Source organism: Molothrus ater, chromosome 8 (genome assembly GCF_012460135.2).
Source record: "Molothrus ater isolate BHLD 08-10-18 breed brown headed cowbird chromosome 8, BPBGC_Mater_1.1, whole genome shotgun sequence".
Classification (NCBI taxonomy): Eukaryota; Metazoa; Chordata; class Aves; order Passeriformes; family Icteridae; genus Molothrus; species Molothrus ater.
The window spans coordinates 13,400,880-13,423,788 of record NC_050485.2 but is presented as its reverse complement, the minus strand read 5'-3'; the positions used below and the strand labels follow the sequence as shown (position 1 = coordinate 13,423,788).

At 39.1% G+C, this 22,909-nt stretch overlaps 1 protein-coding gene across 4 annotated transcripts in view; it reads left to right on the top strand.

The window, feature by feature from the left end:
- Window positions 1–22,909, top strand: part of RASGEF1A (RasGEF domain family member 1A) — a 145,684-nt gene that overhangs the window by 34,093 nt on the left and 88,682 nt on the right. The window contains exon 2 of one of the 4 annotated variants that reach the window (XM_054515531.1): window positions 17,809–17,891. The exons of 2 other annotated variants lie outside the window; for them this stretch is intronic. In XM_054515531.1, the coding sequence (XP_054371506.1) occupies window positions 17,853–17,891 (39 nt within the window). In that variant the 5' untranslated portion in view covers window positions 17,809–17,852. Of the gene's footprint in view, window positions 1–17,808; window positions 17,892–22,909 lie in introns of those variants that run through there. One more of the 4 variants, XM_036385257.2, reaches the window with a different exon arrangement.

Below are 22,909 nucleotides of genomic sequence, written 5' to 3'. Positions count from 1 at the left end.
GGTTTTGTTCCTACATCTCCTTGGTGCTCTCCTTCACTTGAGGTTTTTTGTCTAATAGCAGCAGAGGAGTTATGACCTGACTATGAAGAAGGAATTAGATTAATGGCTCTTCACCACACGGAAATTTATGAATTAGCTGCAAGTCTGTCACCTGTTTTACCACTATTTCCCATCAAACACATACCATCAGCCCTTACAAAACACCAGTTTTATAAGACTCTACACAAGTGATATACAATTAATAATCTTGTGCTTATATTAAGGAATTGGAGTGGTTCATAATGCTACATAAATATATGTAATCAAAATCTTAAAAGGAAAAATGTAATCCCCCTTTAAAACCAACAGATCTATGTTTCTGATATAATAGTCTCTACAGGAGTAGGAAATAAGTCCCTTCATATAAGAATAGGGTCCTAAATTACAATGGAAGTAGTTAATAAGGAAAAAACTTGTCATGTCTTACTACAAAAGACTTGTCACAATTAAAGATGAAAACACAAGGAAGGTATCAGTGAGGAAGACTCTAAAGTTCTTGGAATGACAGCAGTGTTTAAAAATCACCATAATCTTTTTTTTTTCTGGTAAAAGAGCAGCCCAAGTAACTGAGAGCTCTGACAGGGGGAAGTGACCCCCAGTCACAACACTTGTGAACAGCAGGGCTCTCTGTGAGTGCTCTCAGTTCAACTAACATGACCCAGAGGAGACAAACCACTCGTAAAAACAAAGTTAGTTTCACTTGAATCTCTTAATTTTCCTTGGATAAACAACAAATACGTGGCCAACTATCAGGCATCAGCTCATTCAGGCCTTTATTTGCGTGTCTGCACTTTATCCCACTGAATTACATAGATGGAAAGCCCCCCAGTGTGATAGAAGCAAAAAGGCTTCCCTAGAGAAAAAAAAAAAATAAAAGGTTAATCAGTTGAAAATGCAGCATGGTTCCTATCATAGACTCATTTAAATGTGGTATGTGCAGTGCAGTGAAATGAGGCAGATAGAACTTCAATTCCTTACATTGCAATTTTCTTCTTATTAAATGTTTTAGCTGTTCCTATCATGGAAATAGTTATTTTTTCAGGGGCTGCCCTACTTAAGGCATAATATGCATATGTGGCTCTCTTGAAAACCAATACCACTTCCTTTACCTAAATTTGTTGTTATAAACCAACACATCAAGCAGCGGCTGAAAATTTTTGAGTTAGAGTCTTTTGGGGTTTATTTGTACAATATCCTTTCACCTATCCTGTTTTATAGTCATATTGACAATAATTAATGCACCTTTTTGGCCTGACAATAGTGATTCATTAGCATTCATAAAATGCGGCAAAAAAATCACCTCTCATCCACAAACATTTGAGAAAGCTTAATGGATATTCTAATGGAAACAAGAAGATAAGGTTTGTCAGTAAGTAACAGACATGTTAGAGGGTATGCCTTAAAAAGGCTGCCTATAACAGTCTGAATAAAGCTCCAGAGAGTTAAAAAACCAAACAAAACCAGCTCCATACAAAAAAAACATCCCTCTAAGAATTTGCTCATAATAAATATAGGCAGCAAATCCAAAACCAAAAAAAGGATACAAATTAATTTTGTGTCTCACGACCAAAGCTGCAGGGAACAGTTTACCAGAAATTCAAAGTCTGGTGAATAAGCCCCTAAAGGCTCACTTGGAAAAGCTTGAAAACTGACTGGCATTTTCCCATCAGGCATGGGATGAAAAGCAAACCTGAGAGCTGCCAATATTTATCTCTCTGCATTTGGAGACTGTGTATTTTATCTGTGGAGGAAACCAGCTGGGGAGGGGAGAGGCAGAAAGGCTTTGTGAAACCAGAACAAACACTTTACAGTTCCATGCTTTTTCCCTCACAGAGATTTCCCTGCTGACATTAATTAAAATTTCTTTAAGGTTATGCACTTGGAGAGTTTGGGAATTATTTTTTTTTTCTGAAATAGCTTATTAACCACATGACAGGTTTTGTTCTGCACAGTGCAGTAAATGCTACAGGACCAGCACCAGCTCCATCACCTTCAGAGCTTGCTCCTGCAAAGGAAAGGCTCTAACACACCAGCTGCAGCACATCCTGCTGGAAGCAGTTAAAACAACACTAGCACAGATATTCTCCAGGTTTCTTTGCCCCCACAGAGCAGCATCACAGGAATAGTACTTGCATAAATAACCATGTATCCCCTATTCACACCGAGTCAGTCCTGCAGGCTGCTCTCCACTGCCCCTCCACACTGACCCTGCACCATCCAGGCCTCCTTTTCCAGATTCTGTGCACGAAATATTTCTGTTTATACAACAGAATTGATACTGATTTAAAAGATGTGTGCTCTCACCATAGATGGCAAGTTGGCTATCTGCCTACTTGCTGGGATTTCTGGTTAGAAAAGCTGGATGGCTTTGGGTGTGTGCTAACAACCAGCAGTTTAGATTGGTAGCTGGAGCATTTTGAACAGATCATGAGCCCAGGGATGTTTGGAATAAATATAAAAAAAAAAACCCAAAAAAACAACAAGAAATCAATGTGATGTTCCTCCAAGTTTGCCAAGACTGCAGAACTTGGGAGCAAATCTTGTGAGAAAACATTAATATTGACACTGTATATATAATTTTTGCTTCGTAAAAAGAGATTCATGAAATAAATCCTTGTTCTGCTGCAACGTGCTTAAAAAGTGTCACCATCACACACCACCACCACATGTAATACAATAATTAAGGTTCTCTGTATCACTGTCTAAAATATGCTTTAATCAAACCAACACAGGTGACAGACGAGTGTTATCTGTCCTAATTTACAACACGTCAACTGGAAAGACGATTTTCTGCTTATTGTTAATTGTGTCTGAACAGAGCTCACCAGAAGCTGTCTCAAGACAGAGGCCTTGTTTGAAGGCAGATGTTTCCATTGCTAATTAATTAAATATCAACACACACACCTTGGAAGGGGCGTGACTGGACCCTCCAGCAGCTGGCTGCTGAAAGGCATGATGAGGTTTTGACAGACCAATTCATAATCCATTGTAGCTCAAGGAGATAAATCTCAATTTCCCAGATATTTTGCTAAGCAAAACTCCATTTTTCTTGATGTTTTTATAAATAATTCCTAGATTTCTCAAATAAAAGGTATCCGCTATAAACTCTGCAATTTGAATTGCATTTAATCTGCAACTTCTCAGATATGCAAAAAGTATCACTGGAAGACACTGAAAGACAATACTTCAAAGTCCTAACTGAGAGTACAACTGCAAGATATAGTAGGAAGATTTTTAGGCTGAATAATGGGTAAGAGGAATTTGGAGTTAAGAGAGGAGAAGGAAAAAAACATCCACAATTTACTTGACTTCTAGTGTTGTGTCAATGATCTGTGAATTAACTGCATTGTTTTACCTTTGGGGTTTTTTATTTCAGCTAAGGAGCTAACAAAACAAGAAAACAAACAGAAAGCCCTTAAAAAAACTATTGTCACCCAAGACAGCTACCAAATTATGTCACAGTCTAAGTGGAAACCATCTTAGCCTGTAGAGATCAATTTTGGCTTAGAAAAATTTCACCATGAACTTTTCTACATTACTTCACCCTTCACAATTTAGTCACATTGACATGCCACAAAGTACTCAGGAATTATTTTCTGGGTATTAACCTCTTCAGTGGGGAAAAATTGCCAAAAAAATTGTCAAAAAAGGGAAATTATTATCTTTTTTGATGGCATACATGCAACTTCAGTAGCAACAACTTGCTTCTATCTGCCAACACAGAGTGCAGAACTTAGCTGAAGTAATAAGCAGAAGCCCACTAAGCTTCTCATTGAGATGAGTTCACTATTGCAATCATAACACAAATGGGCTAAAAGCTGTAAATATTGGCAGTACAACTATTTTGTGATATCTGAATATACTGTAAGGAAGTCTGGGTTTACTTGTTTGTAGGCATTTAGTGGAGAAAGTGCTTCAGAATCTGAGCAGAAGGAATCCATTTGAGAGAGAAATCAACTAGTATACACTTATAAAAAGAACAGAAGAAGAACAGATGAGAACAAATGAATTTTTAAAAGGGGACTAAAAGAAATTCTAATATTTTGGTTTGTATAGATTAATACTGAGAAGATTAAATAAATCTATATTTTTAAAAAGCCCTAAATTCAGAAATGTTCCCAAAGCACTTGTCTTTGACCAGCTGTTCTCCATGTTTCACAATACCATGTTTTATAATTCATGTTGAAAGGGCATTTAATTATGAGAAGTGTTCTGTGGGGTTGCTACACATTTGTCAGTGAAAAGAGCTGTTGAGTAAATTAAGCAATCTCCTGGTTGTAATCAATCATGAACATGGGTTACACAAACTGTCAGTCACAGAAAGCAATTATTGAGACCCCCACATGATTGAAGTTGATTAGACACAAATGTTTTCAGTGCATTCAATGGAAGTTTTGAACACTCAGCAACTCAAAGGGTCAGGCCTCAGCTTTATGTGGAACTGGCTTTTCCATGCACATCACACCAGCAGAAGAGCTGCACTGCAATCAGTGCAATCACTACAGACAAAAGGATATAACTAAGATTAAGCAATACACTGGTTTTGTATAACATTTTTTTGTCAGTAATCTGCACCTGTTTGTTTTATTCTTATTTCTTAAGAAGAGCTCTCAGTGGGAGTGGAAGAAAATATCTCTTTAGTGAAGGCCACAATCAAATCTGACTCCATGTGCAAAACCCTTAGATAAGCTTATCTTCAGTACAGTCTGAAGGAAATGATAACAAGGACCTTGCTCCTCTCTGTTCACATTCCTACTGTATCACTACTTGTTTTGTGGAAATTAGCTCCTGATTAGATGGCTGGAGAAACAATACCTACCAGTGGGATGTGAGTTGCATTCACATTATCAGAATTTGACTTTTCCTCCATGTCTTTACAGGTAAAAAACTCAGCAGTATGATAGTCTAATAAAATTAAAGAAACCAACCCAATCAACTCTTTATAAAAATTTCCCTTTTTTTTTCCTGCAAAACCTTTCCCTATTCCCTCCTGGAATGTGTAGATTACACTGGCATTTCTGGGGTATTTTTTCAAGTAAGATCATCATTCTTACAACTTAGCTAGGCCTGATATTTTAAAATGCTAATTGCAGTGTAAGACTCCACAGAACTGACTTGTAATGGTAACAGCATGGCTTTGAAGCATGAAGTTACATCCTCAGTCTCTAACACATTTAACACAGCAACACATGCTTGCAAGACTTCTTCATCTAAGATTGGTTTCTCAGGGAAGATATATCTGGTAGTGTATAAATTAAATTAAGAGGTGCATAAATACCTCTTCTTTAAGTATTGCTTTTGCCAAGGGTCTTCTTTATTTATCCTTATTTTTTAAACAGCTGCTTGCAGTGGCAGTAGAGGAAAACCTCAGCACACTTGGTTCAAGAACTAGAGCTTTCAAACATGCTGGTTTCTCAAACTGCAAAAGCTTATTGGAACAGAAAGAGCATCCTAACATAAGTAAAATAGGGAACACTAATCCAATAATTCTCTGCTTTGAAATACTAAACCAAAAGAAAACCTCAAACCCAACCCTCACACAAAGACCCCGAATCTATAATGGAAACCACAGCCCAGCCCTGCCTTCACTGGTCCTGAGGTTTATGTCCTGCTCCTCTCCAGCAGTAAAAAGTTAAATCTTGTTAATGCAGAAAAAATAACACTATCATCAATCAAACTGAGATCTGTTTCCTCCTGATCTGTGAAACTGATATTCTCACTACTTTTATTTTCAATCTTAACCCCACACTTGCTTGAACCCTTGATATCTGTTCTGCTCCCTTCTCTTGCCCTTATCCCAGACACCCTTCTGCAAAGCATATACAAAAAAACCAAAAACTTAAGTGAGGTAATGTTAGTTATTCATCAATATTTCATACCCGTGGGTAATTAATTTCATGACTGACTATAGTGACAGCAAATTGCACTATTGCTTTGTATTAAATGTCAATTTTGGAAATGGTTTTATTTACAGGTTACTGTAAAATGAGTTTGTTGTTCCTTATGTTCCTGCAGGGCATTTGAAAGTTAATTATGAGATGAAACTAAAGCTAGTAAAACAATAATTCAGTGCTGTTGAACAAGGACAGGCCATTTCAGAAAAGGCATTTTCCAGCAAAGTGTGATCCATTAACATAATAGGAACCACAAAGCCAAGGCAGCATTTGTCACCACAGATAAATCATATATTTACTTTGGGAGATAATTCAAGTATGATGAAGACAAACCTCAGCTAGGTTTAGGAAAGGTGTGAGATTTGTGAAATAATACACATTCACCTAATATTAGCTTTTAACATAAATCACACAAACGCCAGAGAACCATTTCCTCCAATATCCCACCTGCAAAACTACATCCTTATGTCCAGATTGTAATGATGCAAAATAGGCTGCTTCAGGATGAAAGTATAAAATTTGAATGTGCTAAATGAAATATTCTAGGGACCTGGCAGTATTGAGATTGTAAGTATTTATCTGAGATTTAAAAGACGTGGAATTTAGTCTTTTCTCTTAAGCTTTTCTCTGTCTCTTTTCCGATGTTACCTTTAGGAAGAATATAAATCTATTTTCTGCTTAGATCATTGAAATTTTCTCCTGAGAGATTGTCTCTTCCTATTGTATTAAATCTCCCAAGTATAGAAGATAAAAACTGAAATCAAGACAACTCAAGATAGCAATGTAATTAATGTACATCCTCAATGTCTATCAGTCTTGGGGTGTTTGCAGAGTATCTCATTACTGAGACAAAATCTGGAAAAAGGTTTTCTACTCAGGAGAGGAGACAGATCCACCTCTAGGTGTTCAAGTGTCATGCACCAGGAGGGTTTTTTCAGTACTTTTTGCTCCTGCTTTCAGAAAATGATATGGTGATGATAATTCAAAGGTACTCCCACCTGGAGTGGACATTGCCCCCTGAAGACAGCAAGAGGAATCAGGGTGGTGGCAGCAGCCCAACAATTCCACAAGTCTGGGCAGACCCTGAACTGGAAAGAGCATGTCAAAGGCTGAGCAGCTAAATCAGTCTCACCTCCTCCTTATTTAACTAAAATTAAAAAAGCATTTGCATTCATAAATATGCTTGCATGCATGCTTACTTATGAGGGCATAGTTTAGGAGCTTGATCACCAAGGTCAGATTAACATGGTAGAATGTTATAGTGGATAGACAGAACAAAAGCATGTTGCACTGTATCCAAAAAACATATTTAACACTACTTCCAAAAAAAATCATGAAGGTACATGAAGAAATCTGAAATCTGGTGTGTTTTCAGAAATGAAACTTCCAAAGGAAATTTGCTGGTCTACTCTAAAACTTTAATATTGATTCAGGCTTCAAAACTAGAAAAACTGGAGTGTGGTTCCTTTTTGGGTGCCTCTTACCTCAAGACTGATGGCAAGAAGTGGGCCAAAAAAAGCTACTGCCAGCACTTCTTGGGCATGATGTGCGCATAAAACATTCACAGTGTCTTCTTTGGAAGATTAATGTGTCAGGAAAGGGCAGAGGCAGTTAATTTGCTAACCTCTTCATGCCTACAGTTCAAGAGACTCAGCAATCCAGGTCAGTCACCCTGCATGCTTGGCTTTCAGCAAGTGCTTGCTGGTTTTACACTGTGAAGGGATTAATATACTATAGCTGAGGCAGTGACATGACACAAGCCACTTAGCTTTATTCTTATCAGCTGCATACAATGGCATATTCTTCACAGTTAGATGATTTCTCCCTTCTGACACTTTATAGGGGTCTATTTCACAGGGTATCATTTGTTGTTGTGCATCTATCATGGGAAACGAGGTTCACTAAAAATAAATCTTTCCAGCATTCTTTTTAATACAGCTGGAGGACCAAAGAGATGGGAAACAAACTCCAAGAACTGACAGCTCAGAACTTTTAGCAAAATTAATTTACAGCAAGAAGTTGCTGTCTACACCAAAATCCACTTTTTAAAATCACTGCATACTACAGTGGTGCACATTGATTATCTGTTTTGAAAGAGCAACATGTCTCAAACATCTTCTAGCCTTTATTCACTGCTCATTCTGACATGCAAGCACATGGTTTAGTAATAGGATTATATTTATATCAATCCTATTACATGATGGGATTACTGTTCCTGATCCCAGGAATGCTTTTCAGCCCTAACAGGAATTTTACATCATGCAGCTTTAAGGACCAGCAGTTTCTGTCAGTGAGCATCTTAGCCTTGAAATATTTGCAGGTACCAGTCAGTACTGAAAAAGGCAGCAGAGATGGATATAGCTTGCACATATGATAATTGTACTAATTTCATGATTCTGCTAATGTAATTTGTGTCTTTTATACTGTTGTTCTGCTCTAATGAGTCAATTCAGGAAATTAAAAGCAGCATTTGGTGGGCTATGTTTCAAGAATAACAGACAGGGCACTTGAGAGACAAAGCCTCCAGTATCTTTTCCAAGACTCTTCAATTGTGATAAAGAAAAAATTGCCCCTTGTTCCTATGTTTCAGTCTCCATCTTGCCAACTTAGAGTTTATATTGTCTTCACCTTGGAGGAGTTATCTTTTATCATGTCAAAATATGGTCCTTTTATGGCATTTAAAGAGATTTATTTCTCAGAGCTGTGTGTCAGTTCACAGAGTGAAGAGTGGTAAGAAAGGCCTTCACTATTTTAGACTGTACTTGAACAGATAATAAACATTCACTTCTATTAAATTTTAAAACCTCAGTGCTATCAGGGCTGTATTGTCAAGATAGAACAGGTATAACATTCTTGATACTTTACTGCTGCTTGGTCTGGCCCATCTCAAAGGCACCACTTTACCATAAGCATCCTATCAATATTTCTGGAGAATTAATTTTTACAGTGCTAGGGTAGCATTCAGTCATCTGTTTACCTTCCACTGACAAGGGTTAAGGGAACAATTCAGTGTGATTACCGGGGTGGCTTTGCTTTTACAAACTAGTATTTCATTGCATTTACAGTTAAGAGGATGTACTCTGATGGTAGGAACAGGAAAGGATGTAGGCTGGTGATAAATCTCAGTGTTAGCCCATTCTGAGTCAGTATCAAAAATAGCTCTGAATTGAGGACAAAGCTCTCGTTATGTGTCATGAAAAGACCCACAATTAATTACAAGCACTCCCTATTGACATCATGCCCATCTTTCCCTCCATGGCTCAGAGAGGAAGGTGCTACAAACCCTTTTCTCTTTAACACCAACTCAACTCAGGCACTGAAAAAGCCCTAACACACTCTGCCAGACTCAGTCCTAACATAAAGAGGCATCAAGCACAATCTTCTACCTCAAAACAACAGGACTCCCTTGCAATCTGTAACATACTCAGTTGCACTTTGCAGGAATTTCTATCTCTAGTGAGAAAAAAAACTGTAGTGTTTCAAAACGACGTCCATCAAGCAAGCTGAAAGATTTATGGACAAGTATCTCTTTAAACACCAGAAATTAAGTCTTGTGGAGCCTGTGACTCAAATTTTGATGCATTTATTCTTTGATTTGGAGTTTCATGGATTCTTTACTTAGAAATGTCAGAGAAAATTATAATACAAAAATAAGTGTTATGCAACTGCCTTTCAGGTAAGCACTATGAAAATATTTTTAATGCTAGTCACTTGACATTCCTAGCTTTGCCCTAGTGTAGATGGGGAACGGACACAAAAAGAAATTCAAAAAGCAGAGGGTACTTTTCCTCATTTAGGTGGATTTTTTGTTTGTGGGTTGTTTTTTTTTTTAAGATATGAACAAGAATTTGTTTTATTTTATATGATTTTACATGCAGAGATAAATGGTTCACACATCAAAAGTGTGGAAGATCCTCACAAGAAGGGCTTGATTTAAAGTCTAGTGAAATACGAGGAAGATGAATCCAGAAAAGTATCATTTGCTTATGAAAGCACCTAATGAGAAAAAAAAATGGGACCATATTTTCCCTGAGAGCAGTGTTCTGGCGCTGCAGTTCATTGAATTAATTTAGTCAACTTTTTCCTTAAATATTTAATCACAAAGTTCAGAATCCAGACTCTTTTAAATTCAGTATCATTTGTTTAAAAATAATCACACTGCTGATTAGATGTGGACAAAATTTGCAGTCACTGACAAATTTGCACATCTGATACTTAAAACATTTTGCTTAGGGAAAAAAAAAAAAAAGAACCAACAAAAAATGGGAGAGGGAAGCGATCTAATTGCCTGCCCAGCAGTCTCAGCTTGTGTATGCATCCCAGAGTCACAAACTGAGAGTTGGATGCATCATGTACATTGCAAGGCAGCAACCATAACTTCAGAATTTAACAGCAGAGGATCAGGTCAACACATTTTGGGGGTAAAAACTGCTCACAGTGCAGAGCAGTGAGCAGCCATGATGACTTGTCAGATGTGATCCTGCTTGCTGTAACATATTCCCCATATCAGCACTTACTATTAATCAAAGGTTGTAGGAAGCTGCCTACAACACCATTCTGCAACCATGATTAATTAACCTGTAGGTTTTAAAGGGGAAACAAGTCTTTTTCAGAGCTTTTTCACTTTTTTTTTTCAGAGCTTTTTCACTTTTTCAGAGCCAAGGATCTCCAGATTAAAAACTTGTAAGTACAAATGTAGGACTGCAGCATGTCAGCTTCTCAGCTGATTTTGTCCATCATGAGTGGCAGAGGAGCATGTCAGGCAAATTAAATGTTCTCTCACTTCACTTCCAGAAGTATGGGAGAAAAGCAGCACTACATGGTGCTGAATTACCTCTGAAGAGTCAAACAATGATAATACCTGCAAAGCACAGGCTCTCTAGAGAGAAGACAGAACCCAAACATTAGCTAGTAGCAAACGTCTGTAATTCAGACCAAGCTTTTAACTAAATTGCTTATCAGAAAAAAAAAATCTTAGGTGGACAAAAATGACAATTCTCTCTCCCTGACATGTGCATGAAAACCCACCAAGCATTTGACCTCAATATATTGCTGAATAGCCACACCCTACTGGAAAAAAAATTATTAACTGGGATTTAAGTAACACACATATTCTAGAAGCCATTCTTATTGATGGAGAAAAAAAAGTATGCCACATACTTCTAACAATTATCCATTCTAGTTCCACCAGCCAATCACATTAGCTCCATGCTACCATTAGTGTGTGCTCGGGGGTCAAGATGGGGAAGTTCAGGACAGGACAAAGTTGCAGGAGCAGAGCTTTTGGGGGATGGTTTTCACAGAGTCTGCTAAGCATAGGCTCTTCCAAGCTCTGCCCAAGCAGGCAAGGGCATTTGTAGAGCTCCTAATAAATATTTCAAATAGAGATGCAGCAATACATGCAAACCTGAACATAGTAACACCTATTGTGACACTGCCTGAAAAAAACCCCAAATCCATATTCTAAAGTCCCACCTTCCATCCAAAATGCCCCCAGCTGGTTGCCAGGCAACCAAAAAATATCACTGTGCCTGTGAATTAGGCATGGGTAAAGAAAACACTAATGTGCAAAATAAACGTTCCTTTCCCTGAATGGCTCCAGGACTTAGGTGGCCCGAGCCCCTCTTGGGTCCAGGTGGTCCTGGGCAGGTGACAGCAGTGGCATGCAGCAGCCTGCAGCCCTGAGTCCCCACCAGTCCTGCTCCAAATCCTTCTCAAGGAGCTCATGAGAAGACAACACGGATCAGGCAGCTCAGTTCAGCAGTGAGACCAAGCTGCCACCCTGATTAAGGGGGTGTGGCAGAGCTTTTTGGAGGAAAAGAGCAAGCACAGGAAGTCAGATACGATCTGGCTGATTTTGCTCCAGCAACCAGCACTTTCTTGCAGTTTCTCTGCTCTGGAAAGGATAAATCTAGTGAAAATGAGTGCTGGTGAACTTGGAACACTAAGTCAGGATCTGTGTTATGCCCAGCAGCTAATGTCACATGGGTACCACACACATACATGTGCACATCCCATATTTTCACCAAAGGAAATTGTCTGCTGTGGAAAAATCTCTGCCTGCCAATCCATTAAGCGATGACAGTTCAGAACTGAATTTCAGTATGCAGGTAGAAGAGATACCACAGCAGCAGCAAGCTGAAAATGTGGTTCCTGATAGAGACACACAGCGGAGAAAATGGCACTGAGAGCAGAATACCAGTTTGTCATCACTGTCATGATGAGGGGGGATACAGAGGCAGAGAAAACTTCTTGTCTCTTCTGTAACAGGACAAGCTCTGCAGTCAAGTTATTTCAAGATGTCCATCACACAAATGTAACACCTTGGAATAGCAAGGTTTACCACAGAAGAGTAAAAACATTATTTGGAAGACATCAAATCCAACCTCCTGGTCAATTTGGAGCTGTAGATTACATCAGCCACAGCTCTGAGGCTTGCATGCTTCCAGGGATGAGAGCCCAGAGCCCCAGCAGGCAGCCTCTCCTCGTGCTGAACCATCCATCCAAGGAAAAACACATCTCCTGTCAAAGCCCTGCAGGGAGGGGACTGCTGGCCCCATGCTGGGGTTGAACCAGACTTATAAAGATGACAGCCCTGGTGTCCTATTGCTTGTCTCCAGAGACACTGATTTTCCTTTATTTGATATAATGCTGTTATTATATAATCCTTTATAGCTAGTGAATTAAAAAGGTTGATTTACAAAAAAATCTCTTACTTGACAGCAATACTGCTAGAAACTGACACTATTTGTTATGATTGAGGTACTTAAGAATATCACTGAAATTGGCTTAATTTCCAGTTAGACTGAAGAGAGCTTAATTTTCATCTTAGTCACCTTTTTCCTACAAATATGTTGAGTCTGAAGATGAATTGTGATGATATAGAACTCAAATATGCATTTCTGTAAGTAAGATGAAAATGGATTTGCATTTTGAAACAAGTCAGGCAAAATTAGTTCTTTATAAATCATGCTTTTAGGCACACGAAAGTGAAAACCTGTGGGTTTAATCTGTGAAATTCTGCACACTTGGACATGCCCCTCACATAGTAAAATAACCCTGCAGAGCAGCTCTTTTGATTTGAAAATATTCATCCACTGTTCTTGACACACAGGTGAAAAAGGGAGAGAGAGGAATGATAAAGTTACCACTCAATGGTCAGTGCTTCAAGGACAGCACTTGTTTCATTCCTGAGCATGAGAGAAACAGAATAAAGAAATAAAGTACTACATAGATTTCCCTGCATTGATCTTCATTGATCTTCACCTTCAGACTTGCATTCTTTTCTTCTGTGTGTGACTCCATTCAGCGAGGCATCAGCTCAATATTTTCATGGACTCATTCCGTGAGAGCTACAAAATTATTACAGTCCCTTATAAATCATCTATAAGCAGCACAGGGCTCAGACAGTCTGTGAGGAATTGCACTCCAACCTTTCAAACCCAAGACTAGCAGACCTCTACAGATACCTTCAACTAAAATCTACTCCACGAAGATCTAACCAATCATCCATGTTATAGCCTTGTCCACCCAAAAAGAAAAAAGGAAACGGTAGCAATTTCTTTATTATAACAATATTTAAGCTTCATATGTGTTAAATACATGTAGATCCCAGTAAATCCATTGGTTTGGGGCCTGCTTCTGGGGTGTTGGGAGTTTTTTCCCCTTAAATGAAATCATGGCACTATAGGAGAATAAAGTGTAGATTTCCCCAGGAGCTTAGAATCACGTCATGAGTACAGCAGATTATGTGCAAAGATAATTACTTCCCATAGAAAAAAGCATTGCATTATTTCCTTAAAATGTGGTGTGGTAAGCCCTTAACACCTATTAGATGCACTTCAGTTCTGCCAGAAACCTAATACCTGCAACTGCTTTGCTTAACCACTAATCATCCTGACAAAAGACACTGTTGCCCCAGCCTTGCTGCTCCATATTCCAGTGATGTCACACCAGATGCTAATATCCAACATATACTTCCCATATTGATGTCTCTGCCTGACACCTATAACCACTACATGGAAAATGTCCTCTTTTCCAGATTTCCTGACAGCATTACTTGCCAAGTCCTCTCTTTTCACAGACTTTCCACTGGGATTATTGAAAATATGTGGCATTACCACCAGGCTCAAATCCATTTCAAGGGACTGATTTAACAAAGGCTGAACTGTGTCCAAAGAACAGCAATGAAGTGTGAAGGGTCTAGAGAACAAGACTTATGAGGAGCAGCTGAAGGAAGTGGGGGCTTTAGTCTGGAGGAAAGAGGCTCAGGAAGATCTTCTGGCTCTCTACAACTCCCTGAAAGGAGGTGGTGCTGAGGGCAGGGGGTCATTGCTCTCTTCTCCCAAGAAAAAGCTACTGGACAGCAGCTGCTTCAGAGGAGGTTTAGGTTGTATATGAGGGAAAATTTCTTCTTGGAAAGATTTATCCATAACTGCACCATGCTGCCCAGGGAAGTCGTTGAGACACCAAGTGTAGCTGTGACCCTCAGGGACACAGTTTAGTGGTGGACTTGGCTGTGCTGGGTTAACAGGTGGCCTCCGTGACCCCAAAGGTCTTTTCCAAGCTAAAGGATTCTGTGACATCAACACCACATTCATCCTCAAATCAGAGGACACATTCCAGCTGAGAACATTGCCACCTCAAGCCCACCACCCTCCAAAACAGGCAGCAGCTTCTGCTTCCAGACCTGAATAAATGACTAAAATAAAAGGGCCTGTGGCTGTTGTACACTCATGAGATATAAAGAATATTTGTTCATTTCCTAACCATTGCCCAAATAATTTTCACTAAGAAATGCTTCTCCCACAACGGCAACATCTCTCAGCATGCACCACAAATAGCCTGTACTGGGTTTTGAGCCTCCCCCCTGGAGCAAGCCTGCAGTCAGTTTTCACCCTGTTCTGCAAGAATCCCTTCCTCAACTCTGTCATCAGTCTATTCCACTGCCAACAGCACCTTTAGTGTTTTCAAGGTAATCTACACAAGAGAAAAGTAATTTTCCACGCACACTGACTGACATTTAGCTCTCACCACACAGGCAAGAAAATCATCAAGGCAAAAAACATGTCTGATGTAGAACAGATAAAATAAAGCACGTCAAGAGAAGAATAAACTGTATGCCAAAATGTTGAGAGAGACAGACATGTTTTTTCTTTCTAAGACATCTGCAAAGGAAACCTGGTATCAACTGAATCAAACTGCCTAGATTAGGACATAATAAGGAAATTAACTTCTATATAGCACAGAGCTCTCCACGTACCAGAATTGTCCATGTGCTAAACAAGCCTAGAAGGCCTCTTTTGCTTTTTTTACTACCACACAGAGCTAGAAGTCTGAAAGGAATAATAGAAGAGAGCTCTCCTCCAGAGACTGCTTTGCAGATTAATTTGTATTTAGTATTTTCCTAATAAAAGAGGTGTGCCAGTTGGTAACATGACCAAGGGTTTATGTATAAGAAATAACTTCCAGAATGGCATTGTGCATTTTGGGACTATGTTGATTGCTCTGACAGGAAAGACCTTTCCTCAGAACTACAGGGGCATGTTTCAATACATCTTGACAACTTTTGTTTGTGTTCTTCCAGAAATTTGTTGGCAAATTCGTAATTTAAAAATTTACTATTTTACTTAGGAAGAAATAAACTATTTTCCCCACATAACACAAAGAAAAGCACAGTACAGAGGAAATAGGACAAGAAGACCACCCTCTTCCATAGGGAATTGCAAACCCCTATCAGTAGTGACTGCATCATACAAACAGATTGCCAAATGTGTCTGGGGATTCACCAATCTGCAATGAATCACTTGAGAGCTAGTGAGAGCCAGGAGCAAGGGCCACTTCTCCTTGGCAAGTGTGAGACAGCCCTTCCTTCAAAGAGCAAGCAGTGGGTAGAGAAATAGTTTATGAGCCCAAGAAAACCATTGGGTGCTATAAATCTTCTTAGAAATTAAAGCAAACATCTGTCTTCTTAAATGAGTCTACCTTGAAAAAAAGTGAATCAAAACTAACCTAGAGTTTATAAGGCCTTTTAAAACCTACAGAGCAGTAACATTTTAAATCCTACTAATCTGGTATTTATACTGGTATAAATAGCTTCCACATCCCTGTTCATGCACAGGCATGATTCATTTTACTTCTTGTACTCCCCTTCCTTCTTCCTCTCCCTACAGGCATCTACTCTAAGTGTAAGTGTAAAGGAATGAGGAAAAAAAGCCTGAGAAAATTTAGAACTAAAGTACTAGTTATGCAACAGAAAATGCAAATGCAACAAAAGGTGGAAAAATCCCAGGATAAGAATAAAACTGTAGGCTTTGACCTAGGTTAGAATTCAATCCTGCAGCAGTATTGCAAAGGCTGAGGACTATAAAACTGTAATACTTTACTTGCAGCATTGGCAAGAGCTGCTGCCAATATACATGTTCTATTCAATTTCTTAAAGCATGGGCTCTGCAAAGCACTTGAACATACAATTAACATTAAGTGAATGCTTAAGTCTCTCTGATTTTAAAGCAGTTTAGACACTGAGAATTTGCAGAATCAGAATCAGAGGTGTCAGAGCCTGACTGTCAGCTGCCTGCACTGTTTCAAGTGAGGCACTACATACTTCAGATGGAGATCTGCATTTCAGAGAAAGGAGGGAGAGGGAGAGGGAGGAGAAGAGAGGGAGGAGAAAGAGAGGGAGAGAAAAGATAGAACAAGTGACTGCATTTCTACTAGTGTTACAACTGAATAGATTTATTACAGGAGATAGAGAATAAGGGACAAATAACACCCTTGCAAACTTGGTATGGAAATCACTCCAGTCACAGAACTTAGAGAAAAGGTGAAAAAGAACCAGAATACACGGGGTAAATATTTTTCAAGTCTCTTACATCAGGACAAACTGTACCTGAAATAAACCTCTAAAAGTTGCCAATCTTGCCAAACATTTGTTCCCAGGATCTCATTAGCTTTCCAGTCATGCTGTCAGTACCCTTGCTGAGAGCACTATCAGTGGAGGCTGCAATGCCAAGCCAAGGTTCTGGGTTAAGTGGCTGTTAAAGGGGAGTTATTAATAGAGCACTCATTCTGTATATTATCACTGCCATATCAAATACATCACTTGGATGTCACAAAAAGCAGGGCAAGCTGAGATATCCTAACCTGAACCAAGTCCAGAATCTCCCCCTACTTTTATCACTTCAGAGAGATCCTGCTGAATACTGAGCTTCCCCAGCTGTGCCACACATTTGAAACATCTTTGCAGAGAGGATCAATTTACATCCAAAAAGCAAAAATGTGCTGCCTTTAATACTTGGGGTTTCTGCATGGCATTACAGTTGTCAGCATTACTGCAGCACAGAAAACGAGGAAAGGCTTCCTCACTGCTGAAGAAATGCTGCATAGTTAATCCGTGATGAAGGGAAAGCCCCCGGGCACCAGGGGAATGGCTGTGTCCTGGAAGAGCCTGAGGAGCAAGGACAATGTCCCCTGCGAAGCCCAGGAGCAAGGGATGGTGGCGCAGCAGGGAGATGGGGACAGCTCTGGCTTCAGGCGCTCGGGGGATGGCGATTTTCCAACAGAGGCCGCTGCAGGCTGCGGTACAGCGGGGAAAGCAGCGGGGGACAGGACAGCAGCACCTGGGCAGGTCTGCCTGCGGCTCCCCACAGTGCGCTCCCAGGAAAACCCAGCAGCTTGGCTTTCTGAAGCACAAGCATGCCTCACTAGGCAGGGACTCCAAGAGGAAATTCAAGGTTTCTGAGTCTCTGCAGAGGACTGCCTCAGTGCAGCTATTCCCTGCATGACAACCTTGCACTGTCCTCTGCCATCTACATGTGGCAATATTGACTAAATATGCCCTGTGTGCTACATTCATCCTCTTTTTTTCTTCTAGATACATTTGCTCCTTAACTTTCCAGGCAATGTGGATTTTTACTGATGTGTAAAGCTCTTATATGTTCATCATCATCCAGAAAGGTAATTTTAAATCCTACTATATTAGTAGTCATTCCCATGTGTATAATCATGACTTAATGTGAACATTCAGAAACATTTTTGATGACTGCTGCAAAAAGTAAATCCACTACAAATGCAGCTAATATGTTCACACATCACTAATAGAAAACCAAGAGACAATTTTGTAAAATGCAGATGAGTGAACAGCATAGCCACATATATTCACTCTTTTCAGTCACATTGAAGCTCATTTTGTCACAGCAAGTGGCACATCCTTCTCATTTAGTCAAAGCCATAGCTGTATTTTGTGATCCAATGCTTGTGTAGAGCAGAGTTCTGCTCTTTCCAGCATAGCAGAAATCTCTATGGGGCTGATACTGGCTTAACTGAGATGGTCCCCAATGGAAATGCAATAAAACTAGATTTTAACTGAAAATGCAGGAAAGGACTTCTACATAAGAGCCTTCTTAATCAGTGAAGACATTCCCTAAATACAATGGGTGGAAATCCTTGCTTCCCTTGCTCCCCAGTCTGTGAGCACAGATGTGGCTGCTCGGCAGAGCGAGCGCAGCCGAGGCCCCGTTTCCTCTGCAATGTTCCTTCCTCCAGAGGACAATGACAGGCATATCAGCAGGCCAGCTTACACTGGCAGGGCACGCAGAAAACCCATTCCCTCCAGCAGAGATGGGAAGAACATCCCAAAAGAGCCTGAGCCCAGCTGCAGCCAGGCTTCCACAGAGCTGGTCTGGGTGTGTGCCAGCACTGCCACAGGGGCTCGGAGACAAACACCTACACAGAGGTCTCTTCACATATTTTACAGCAAACAACACTGATTTGAGAGAAAGCCAGTAAGGATGTGCTCTTTTCTGGGTTCCCTCCTACTGTTTCCACCATGCAAAGGAATTATTTTGGTGCAGAATATTGCAAGTTATCTTACTGCAGTGTTCTGGGGCTTGGGATGAGCTGGGGAATATCTTTTGATTAATATTACCCACCTCACTAAACACTCTAATTTCAAGCAAGAAATGAGATTAAAGTGCAGTCTACACAGAAATTTTCTCCAAGCCTTTTTTGACTTTTTGTTCAACAATTTACACCTAATTAAAACTACTTTGAATGGTAACGGTGATACTAAATAATAGTGAGACTAAAGTGAATCAAAACATCAGCATTCTAAAACTGCACCTTATATGCTCTTACAATAAAATTTCAAAACAGTCCAAGTGTATTAAAACATTGTTAAATCCATCTTTTGCACTTGAAAATATCACTTGCTAATAACACTTGTAAAGGAGACATGGACACTGGATTGTGAATCTTATTAATCAGTCAGGATGTGCAAACTCTAAATTATGAACCTGGAATCATCAATGGTGATTGAACATTTTTCCTTAAACTGATTGCAGAGAACTCATAGGGAGACCTATCCATAACTTTGACACTCCCACTCTTGCCTTGTAGGAAAAATTTAGAAATTAAATTAGAGAAAGAATGGAATAAACTGGGAAAAGAGCAAACCTATTTGTCAAGTCTTTGACACACATACAGAATGTGCAATAGAAATACTTCTACACTTGGTTTCATGAAACTATGCATATTAAGATGTGTTTCTAAAGCTTCATTGATGGATCATTAATAGTTTAATTAATGGGACAATTAAATGATGCCCAGAAGGATTCATCTGCTTGCCTGATCATGGCCTTTTTTTCACCTACTCACAGAAGGGTATATCATACCTAGGCCTGAAATCTCAAAAGATGTGGTTGGTCTATGTCAACTATTTCAACTAAAAAAAAACATTTTTGAGTACAATTGGAGTTTTAGAGTTGGATTGGGTAGCAATTTCTAATAGAGGTGAGGGGGTTGAATCTGAAGAATAGCAGAGAGAGGCCAGGATCTGAAGGAGAATGCCTGAAGGCACACCAGCTACCCCCTAGATTCTGTTCTTCTAATTTTTTGTTATTCTAATTATTTTGTTACTAAAGGACAAACTTTGAAATTCTAAAAGAGAGAAACCCTATCTTTCAACAATTTATCAATATATATTGAAAGCTTAGACTGTACTGTTATCTGGGTCATTTTGTTAGAAATACTTGGAAACACCCTTTTTTTCCCCCCTGATTGAGGTTAAAAAGGCAAGTTTTTCAGGAAATGAAGTTACATGCTGACTGTTCTTGGCACCATAACTCTGTCAGTGTTTCCAAGGGGTTAAGTTTGAAAATGAGTGATTTTGAAACTAATTGTATGTCTTGCACATGAAAACATTAATTATGATTTCTCAAATGAATACAGAAAAACATCTTTTAAAGAACCATATGCTTCTGCTTTTAAAATGAAAACAAATTAAAATATCCACAGGAGCTTTTATAGTGATTAAAATCTGCCAACCAACAGAGCTAAGTAAGTTAATTAGCACCAAAGAAGCCTCGAGTGATCTGCAGTTTTAGTCACAATTCCTTGGTCGAAAATTTAGATGACTAAAGTTACTTTGTATGTGGAAAAGATTTATGTAGCATGGTACAAAAGACAGAGAGCAAACTTGGAATGATGTTCACCTAATTTCTTTTCTGCCATATTTCCTGTGCCTGTCTGGAGCACAGAGCTATCAGATAATAGCAGCCATTTTACAACCATCACTTTAGCAAATGTAAATGCCCACGAGGTTACTATTTAATCAAAGTCAAAAGGAAAGATCTGATAGACTTAAATTCCCAATCATAGACAAATTTTAAATGAACACAAAAAAGTGCCCTTTTTGGTACCTTTTGGGCCTCAAACTGTTTGAAGCTCTTCATACAGATTAAAACTATCTTCTAAAATAGTATTACAACTTTTCCCCCCAAAACTAGCAAGCTTTACTGAAAACAAATCTCTGACATTTGCCAGGTGCTCTCTGACAGTGACCAAGAGCAAATGCACAACATCCATTGCATCCAGTCATAATATCACCAACAAGGAAAATAATTTTTATTTTTCTACTGCAAATAGGTCTGCAAAAATACTGAAAACACTTTTCGATGAATACTAGTTGAAATTTTAAATTAATCTCCATTGTATGTATGAGCATCTGTGTTTATTTTCCCTGAATAGTCTATTTACTGGCAGGATTTCTAGAGGAATAAAGTTACTGGCAGCACAACTCACATAAACAGAATTCACTTCTTGTAAGCATTCAGACCAAACCAAATTGAGCAAGGAGCTCTTCCAGCAAAGTAACAAAAATAATAAATGTAAAGGAATAAACCTTATTAGAAGTTAGTGAAACATCTCTTATGTGAAAAGAGGATCTAAGACCATGCATCTGGGACAGAACATCCAGCTTGTCCTATACCAAATATTCACAATTGCTTGTTAATGATCTGATGAAATTATTAGATAAATTCTCTGTGAAATACATTTGGGAAAAATTCCATCCCTCAGTGATAGTTTGAAGACATGAAAAAAAAAGAAGAAATTAGTCAAATAATTACTACCACATTACAAATAGAGAATGAATTTAGACAAGCACTTCAAATGACCTGTGGGCACAAATAATGAACTTTAGTGACAGTGGTCGAAATGCAGTTTCTGTGCATTCTACAGGTGCAGAGAACCAAATGGTTTCTTTGCACACAGATCTTGATTTCTTTTTGCAATTCAGGAAGAAAATTGTGTTTTCATGTACACCTTCCACCCCTCAAAGAAACAGGGGTGAAAGTGCCACTGCAGCCCAGAGCCCTCAGAGCTGTCTGTGGGCTGAAGCAGGTGAGGATGGAACCATCAGAGCTCCTGCCAGGCATGCTCAAGGTGTCTCACTTCATACCAGGTTCTGTAGGCTGAATTCTCATCTCAAACAAGAATCAAAATACTTGGGGAAACTGTCATGTAAAGTTTTTGTCAACAATTTTTGTCATTTTTCTTGCCTCCAAAATTCATCAACAACCTCCTTCAACACCCTGACACACACCCCCTTTTGCTTAACAAAATGGCATTTTACCATCACACCCCAATTGGTAGAACAAGCTGTTTTTTCACTCACATTACTATAAGACCATGAGGGAAGAACATATTTCTAATTTTACCAGTATCATTAAACTCCTTTTGCAGGGTTGCTTTTGCATTTATACAAGATTACCTCCTCCTTTATTGCAAGTCAAGTGTTATCTGAGCAGTGTAACTACTCATAGTTCAGATGAAAGATCACAGATAAGAGCAAGATTCATGATTATCAAACCCAGTCAGGACAATTTCAGTCTCACAACTATGCCATTAAATCTGTGGGGGAAAGGGACAAACTTACTGCTTGACTAAGTCCTAGGCATTACTGATGGCACATTTGTTTTTAGCAAGAAAGCCTCAACAGCCCTTTGTGAGAAAGGCTTCATCTCCCTTAAATGTGATCTAAAGTTGGGGAGCTCTAAACCACTTCCACAATCCTTAGTGTTTTGCCAACTGGGTGAGTCTTGCACTCTTCATGGGCTACTATGAATATTTTTTGCTGAAAAAACCTGAGGCATCTAGTTATGGAAGCACAGAGCATGGAAGAAAGGGTACAGAAAATGCAGAGTCTTTTCCTAAACCGAGCCTGAGGTGTTGGCTCAGAGAGAGGCACCTCCCTGTGAGAATGTGCCAAGTCCTCTAACCCCTGAGAATTAGGGATTTTAGTGTGGTTATCCACAAAAGGAAATGATAATGCATTTGGAAAACCTGACTGTAATGGGAGTTTCCTTCATCTCAGTGAGATTAGGGTCAAGTAAACAGTCTGCTACTGTACTAGAAGTCATTTGTGTAGAAGCAACTGACAGAATTCCAGTTGGTGCAATACATAAGAATCTCTATTGATGGATGGTTGTCTCATTTAATTTTTTCCCCCCAGCATATAGTTTGTGCACAGAAATTATTAATTTATTTTAAATTAGACCATCTGATATTTCTTGGAAAAACAGACAAGTTTTGTGAAGCAATAACTTTAAGTACCAGCTGCATTTAATTATACTTTTAGTTTTACTTGATTTTGTCAAACCACTGATTTGATAAAGACTAGGGAGAAACACCTGAAT